Source organism: Acipenser ruthenus, unplaced genomic scaffold, assembly GCF_902713425.1.
Source record: "Acipenser ruthenus unplaced genomic scaffold, fAciRut3.2 maternal haplotype, whole genome shotgun sequence".
NCBI lineage: Eukaryota > Metazoa > Chordata > Actinopteri > Acipenseriformes > Acipenseridae > Acipenser > Acipenser ruthenus.
Window position 1 is genome coordinate 1 of NW_026708132.1, and position 7,500 is coordinate 7,500.

The window sequence follows — 7,500 nt, forward strand, 5'->3', positions numbered from 1 at the left end:
TTACTCAATGAAGTCTATTATTATTATTATTATTATTATTATTATATTATTATTATTATTATTATTATTATTATTAATATTGAAATGAACAGGAGCCAGGAGTTTGAGCAGGGTTAGAAACTCACACTAGCCCTGCTGCTGCTGCTGCACCCAGTCCTGGGGTTCAGAGCTCTCCCTCAATGAACTCTATTCTGGGGTTCAGAGCTCCCCTCAGCGCAGTCTGTGACTCACCTCTGAATGTGTCCAGCAGGTGTTTTCCTACGTACCAGCACACAGTCTCGAAGTTTGGAAACCTGAACAGATCAGCTGTGCTTAACCGCTTCTCAATCTCATAGGCCCTGCGAGAGAGGGAGGGAGAGAGGGAGGGAGAGGGAGAGAGAGAGAGAGAGGGAGGGAGGGAGGGAGGGAGGGAGGTAGTTATATCGTTCAAAGGGAAGGGAACAATGGTTTTTTGTGTTTGTTATGTTCTGTAATTGTATTTCCGTTTTATTATTTCTGTTTTGTATTATAAAAGCTTTGGCAATACCTGAGCGCTCTCGTCATGCCAATAAAGCATTTTTGAATTTGAATTTGAATTTGAATTTGAGAGAGAGAGAGGGAGAGAGAGAGAGAGAGAGAGGGAGGGAGATCTTCAAATACCAATTTACTATGGTTTCATGCAGATCTTATTTTAAAAGATTCGACTCTGCCAGCATTCCTGGTGTGACTCGGGATTTTCAAAGGCTTCTACAGAATGCCATGGGAGCAAGGAGACAGTGCAGCGCGTCTCGCTGGTCCAGCGGGTTCAAATCACAGCTCAGCCACTGACTCCCTGTGTGTGTGTGTGTGTGTGTGTGTGTGTGCGTGTGACCCTGAGCAAATCACTGAACCTCCTTGTGCTCCGTCCTTCGGATGAGACGTCAAACAAACAAGGTCCTATTGGAAGTGACTCTGCAGCAGCAGCAGCAGCAGCAGTTGATGATGCAGAGTTCACCCTCGCTTTGGATAAAAGCGTCTGCTGAGTGACTCACCATTATTCTTCTTCTTATTATTATCATTAGTCTCTCACCTGAGCTGCATTTCAATGTTCAGGCTGTGGAGGAAGTTTCCCCCGAAAGCCAGGCAGTCGACTGGAGTCAAAACAGAATGAATCCAGCCTGGAGGGGAAGAGAATTTAAAAACAAAGTAAAAAACACAGTTACACCGAAAGTATAAGAAGTCTACACTGGAAGCCATAATAGCAGCACAGTAATATTTCACGTCAGATTTTGAAATGTCGCATTTTCTGTCCGTATCTGGAAAACTACAAAGCTGGTGTGGGATTCAATATGTTAACAAGGGAACATTATTCAGCAGCTTTCATTGGACTCTATGAAGCTGAGGGAGTTCATTCTATATAGAGGGTGTGTAAATCAATATGTTAACGAGGGAACATTATTCAGCAGCTTTCATTGGACTCTATGAAGCTGAGGGAGTTCATTCTATATAGAGGGGGTGGAATTCAATATGTTAACAAGGGAACATTATTCAGCAGCTTTCACTGGACTCTATGAAGCTGAGGGAGTTCATTCTATATAGAGGGTGTGGAATTCAATATGTTAACAAGGGAACATTATTCAGCAGCTTTCACTGGACTCTATGAAGCTGAGGGAGTTCATTCTATATAGAGGGTGTGGATGCCATACCTGTGGGTATGAAGAGGGTGTGGCCTTGCTTCACTGAACACCTGTAGCACGTATCCACCTGGTCCCCAAAGAACATCTCGTTCTGATTGGACGAGGAGCTCCACCTCTCAAACAAGGTCAGGTTAGCGGGGCTCGGACGAATCAGGTAGAAAATCTTCTCACCCTGCAGGGAGGAGAGAGAGGGGAGGGGAGAGGGGAGAGGAGGAGAGGGGAGAGGGGAGAGGAGAGGGGAGAGGGGAGAGGGGGATGAGAGGAGAGAGGGGAGAGAGAGAGGAGAGAGGAGAGACAGTGAGAGAGGAGAGAGTAGAGAGAGGAGGGAGGGGAGAGACAGTGAGGGGAGAGGGGAGAGAGCAGAGAGTGGGAAGAGAGGGGAGAGACAGCGAGAGAGGAGAGAATAGGGAGGGGAGAGGAGAGACGGTGAGAAGAGAGGGAAGAGAGTGAGGGGAGAGAGGAGAGAGAGAGAGAGAGAGAGAGAGAGAGAGAGAGAGAGAAATTATAATTTACATTTTAGAGACAATAATTGAGGCGGTTTCATTTCAATGTAAGTAATTCAACTTCTGCGGTGAGAAGCTCCATTATTAAACAGCCAACCGCTGATCGCAAATTTCGATCAAAGAGGTGTTGGAACTGAACATAAAAGGGAATTGATTTGAAACAGCAAAACCAGGACCCCCCCCCCCCCCACTCCCACTCCCACTCCCACTCCCTTACCCGGAGCACGTGGTACCACACAGAGGTGCCCCCGAAGTCGATGTGGAAGTCAGTGTAGCTGTCCTTCATGCTCATCAGACAGTACTTCTGCACATTGGGGCGCTCGAACTGCGACTCGTCCAGCCACAGGTTCTCCACCCAGGACAGCTTGCGCACGATCTTGGGGGTCTCAATCAGGTTCGACAGTCTGGAGGGGAATTAGGGGTACAGAAATGATCAATACATCAATACACAATTATTTTTGAACAGGGTCACTAATGAACCAAAATACTTTGTCGTACTGGTCTGTACTGGTTTCTACTGGTCTACAGTGTACTGTACTGGTCAGCAGTGGTCTGTACTGGTTTATAATGGTCAGCAGTGGTCTGTACTGGTTTATACTGGTCAGCAGTGGTCTGTACTGGTCCATACTGGTCAACAGTGGTCTGTACCGGTGTGTGCTGGTCTACAGTGGTCTGTACTGGTTTATACTGGTCAACAGTGGTCTGTACTGGTGTGTGCTGGTCAGCAGTGGTCTGTACTGGTGTGTGCTGGTCAGCAGTGGTCTGTACTGGTGTGTGCTGGTCTACAGTGGTCTGTACTGGTCCATACTGGTCAGCAGTGGTCTGTACTGGTCCATACTGGTCAGCAGTGGTCTGTACTGGTCCATACTGGTCAGCAGTGGTCTGTACTGGTGTGTGCGTACCTGGTTTCTGAGAACTCCAGGCTGATGACATTCAGCACCTTGTCTCGCTCTGGGCTGTTGTAATAGCGTACGAAGTCTCCCAGCTTCATCTTGCAGTCAGCCTGACGTCTCACGTCAATCACATCGATCTCCTTATCAGCCCCTTCACACGAGAACACGACAAGAACGCCATCAAGAACATGCCAAGAACACGCCAACAACACGCAGAACATCGTCCACTCACAAAAGAAGAGGGGGGCGGAGGAGTGAATGAGTCTCTCAGCGTCTTCAACAGAAACACTGAAAGAAACTTCATAAATTCAATGGCAAGCGTTTCCACTAGAAGTCTTTCTCAGCGTCTTCAACAGAAACACTGAAAGAAACTTCATAAATTCAACGGCAAACGTTTCCACTAGAAGTCTTTCTCAGCGTCTTCAACAGAAACACTAAAAGAAACTTCATAAATTCAATGACAAACGTTTCCACTAGAAGTCTTTCTCAGCGTCTTCAACAGAAACACTAAAAGAAACTTCATAAATTCAACGGCAAACGTTTCCACTAGAAGTCTTTCTCAGCGTCTTCAACAGAAACACTGAAAGAAACTTCATAAATTCAATGACAAACGTTTCCACTAGAAGTCTTTCTCAGCGTCTTCAACAGAAACACTGAAAGAAACTTCATAAATTCAATGACAAACGTTTCCACTAGAAGTCTTTCTCAGCGTCTTCAATAGAAACACTGAAAGAAACTTCATAAATTCAATGGCAAGCGTTTCCACTAGAAGTCTTTCTCAGTGTCTTCAATAGAAACACTGAAAGAAACTTCATAAATTCAACGGCAAACGTTTCCACTAGAAGTCTTTCTCAGTGTCTTCAACAGAAACACTGAAAGAAACTTCATAAATTCAACGGCAAGCGTTTCCACTAGAAGTCTTTCTCAGTGTCTTCAATAGAAACACTGAAAGAAACTTCATAAATTCAACGGCAAGCGTTTCCACTAGAAGTCTTTCTCAGCGTCTTCAATAGAAACACTAAAAGAAACTTAACAGATTCACAGGTTCAGGATAATGAAACTGTATCTAAGACGTGCGTAGGGCTGGAGGGAGGGAGTTGTTGAACCCGGGTCTCTCTCACCTATGTGGTCCTCCACGTCGTTGACGGAGAAGCTGCTGGGGGGCAGCCTCATGCCCAGCCCCTCCTTCTTGGTGACCAGGATGGGCACACTGAACGTGTTCTCCTCCAAATACTCTACTGTGAGCTGAGAGCCGCTGGGCTTCAAGACCACCTCGTCAGCACTGAGGAGAGAGGAGAGAAGAGAGGAGAGAGGAGAGAGAGGGGAGAGAGGGGAGAGAGGGGAGAGAGAAGAGAGAGGGAGAGAGGAGAGAGAGGGGAGAGAGAGAGGAGAGAGGGGAGAGAGAGGGAGAGAGGGGAGAGAGAGGAGAGAGGAGGGAGGAGAGAGAGGAGAGAGACATGCACTTAGACACAGGGATGGAAATCAGCCTCCCCTTGCACAGCAGTTTGATCCAGTCCTGGTTTCCCCACACAGACTCCACCCCCCACCCCCCACCCCCCACCCCCCCCACAGAGACTCTCCCCACAGTGGGTGCCTGTACCTGGGGAAGGCTCGGCTGCGCAGCTCCTTGATGAACTGGAGGCTGCCTGTCTGAACAGGGCGATGGGGCTCCTTGAACCCGGATCCCACAGCATCCTGCTTGTGAGAGCCGGGCCGCTTCTTCACTGTGGTGTGGGAGGTGAGGGGAGGGGAGGGGAGGGGAGGGGAGAGATTCATATTCAGGCTAACAGTTTTTATTTTAGAAGGAGATACAATTCATGGATTATAAAAAATATAGGTGACTGCAAAATTATTAAATGTTGCAAAACATCCATGGAGGGTCCATGGGTACAGACAGACAGACAGAGGTACTGTGCATGGGTAGAGACAGACAGACAGAGGTACTGTGCATGGGTACAGACAGACAGACAGAGGTACTGTGCATGGGTACAGACAGACAGACAGAGGTACTGTGCATGGGTACAGACAGACAGACAGAGGTACTGTGCATGGGTACAGACAGACAGACAGAGGTACTGTGCATGGGTACAGACAGACAGACAGAGGTACTGTGCATGGGTACAGACAGACAGACAGAGGTACTGTGCATGGGTACAGACAGACAGACAGACAGACAGACAGACAGACAGACAGACAGAGGTACTGTGCATGGGTACAGACAGACAGACAGACAGACTGACAGACAGAGGTACTGTGCATGGGTACAGACAGACAGACAGAGGTACTGTGCATGGGTACAGACAGACAGACAGACAGACAGAGGTACTGTGCATGGGTACAGACAGACAGACAGACAGACAGAGGTACTGTGCATGGGTACAGACAGACAGACAGACAGACAGACAGAGGTACTGTGTGCATGGGTACAGACAGACAGACAGACAGACAGAGGTACTGTGCATGGGTACAGACAGACTGACTGACAGACAGACAGACAGAGGTACTGTGCATGGGTACAGACAGACAGACAGAGGTACTGTGCATGGGTACAGACAGACAGACAGAGGTACTGTGCATGGGTACAGACAGACAGACAGACGGACAGCGGTACTCACTGATGGAGGGTCCGTGGGTGACCCTGCAGTCCGGACAGTGATACAGGTCGATCTCTGCTGCCTTCGACTCCTCCACCCTGACACAGCTACAGCAGAAAAGAGCAGCGCACCTTACACACGCGTCTCCACTCTCAACACAGCAGCGCACCTTACACACGCGTCTCCACTCTCAACACAGCAGCGCACCTTACACACGCGTCTCCACTCTCAACACAGCAGCGCACCTTACACACGCGTCTCCACTCTCAACACAGCAGCGCACCTTACACACGCGTCTCCACTCTCAACACAGCAGCGCACCTTACACACGCGTCTCCACTCTCAACACAGCAGCGCACCTTACACACGCGTCTCCGCTCTCAACACAGCAGCGCACCTTACACACGCGTCTCCGCTCTCAACACAGCAGCGCACCTTACACACGCGTCTCCACTCTCAACACAGCAGCGCACCTTACACACGCGTCTCCACTCTCAACACAGCAGCGCGCCTTACACACGCGTCTCCACTCTCAACACAGCAGCGCACCTTACACACGCGTCTCCGCTCTCAACACAGCAGCACACCTTACACACGCGTCTCCACTCTCAACACAGCAGCGCACCTTACACACGCGTCTCCACTCTCAACACAGCAGCGCACCTTACACACGCGTCTCCACTCTCAACACAGCAGCGCACCTTACACACGCGTCTCCACTCTCAACACAGCAGCGCACCTTACACACGCGTCTCCACTCTCAACACAGCAGCGCACCTTACACACGCGTCTCCACTCTCAACACAGCAGCGCACCTTACACACGCGTCTCCACTCTCAACACAGCAGCGCACCTTACACACGCGTCTCCACTCTCAACACAGCAGCGCACCTTACACACGCGTCTCCACTCTCAACACAGCAGCGCGCCTTACACACGCGTCTCCACTCTCAACACAGCAGCGCACCTTACACACGCGTCTCCGCTCTCAACACAGCAGCGCGCCTTACACACGCGTCTCCGCTCTCAACACAGCAGCGCACCTTACACACGCGTCTCCACTCTCAACACAGCAGCGCACCTTACACACGCGTCTCCACTCTCAACACAGCAGCGCACCTTACACACGCGTCTCCACTCTCAACACAGCAGCGCACCTTACACACGCGTCTCCACTCTCAACACAGCAGCACACCTTACACACGCGTCTCCACTCTCAACACAGCAGCGCACCTTACACACGCGTCTCCACTCTCAACACAGCAGCGCACCTTACACACGCGTCTCCACTCTCAACACAGCAGCGCGCCTTACACACGCGTCTCCACTCTCAACACAGCAGCGCGCCTTACACACGCGTCTCCGCTCTCAACACAGCAGCGCACCTTACACACGCGTCTCCACTCTCAACACAGCAGCGCGCCTTACACACGCGTCTCCACTCTCAACACAGCAGCGCACCTTACACACGCGTCTCCACTCTCAACACAGCAGCGCGCCTTACACACGCGTCTCCACTCTCAACACAGCAGCGCGCCTTACACACGCGTCTCCACTCTCAACACAGCAGCGCACCTTACACACGCGTCTCCACTCTCAACACAGCAGCGCACCTTACACACGCGTCTCCACTCTCAACACAGCAGCGCACCTTACACACGCGTCTCCACTCTCAACACAGCAGCGCACCTTACACACGCGTCTCCGCTCTCAACACAGCAGCGCACCTTACACACGCGTCTCCGCTCTCAACACAGCAGCGCACCTTACACACGCGTCTCCACTCTCAACACAGCAGCGCGCCTTACACACGCGTCTCCACTCTCAACACAGCAGCGCACCTTACACACGCGTC

The 7,500-nt window shown here is 50.5% G+C and overlaps 1 protein-coding gene across 1 annotated transcript in view; it reads right to left on the minus strand.

Annotated features, from left to right (window-relative positions):
- Positions 1–148: 148 nt before the first annotated feature.
- The window catches only part of LOC117401790 (histone lysine demethylase PHF8), an 8,158-nt gene continuing 806 nt past the window's right edge, over positions 149–7,500 (minus strand). The window contains exons 2-9 of the mRNA XM_059019930.1: positions 5,667–5,752; positions 4,652–4,775; positions 4,173–4,333; positions 3,061–3,202; positions 2,376–2,562; positions 1,665–1,827; positions 1,049–1,136; positions 149–338 (exon numbers count right to left, since the gene is read on the minus strand). Coding sequence (XP_058875913.1) covers positions 164–338; positions 1,049–1,136; positions 1,665–1,827; positions 2,376–2,562; positions 3,061–3,202; positions 4,173–4,333; positions 4,652–4,775; positions 5,667–5,752 — 1,126 coding nt within the window. The 3' untranslated portion in view covers positions 149–163. The remainder of the gene's footprint in view (positions 339–1,048; positions 1,137–1,664; positions 1,828–2,375; positions 2,563–3,060; positions 3,203–4,172; positions 4,334–4,651; positions 4,776–5,666; positions 5,753–7,500) is intronic.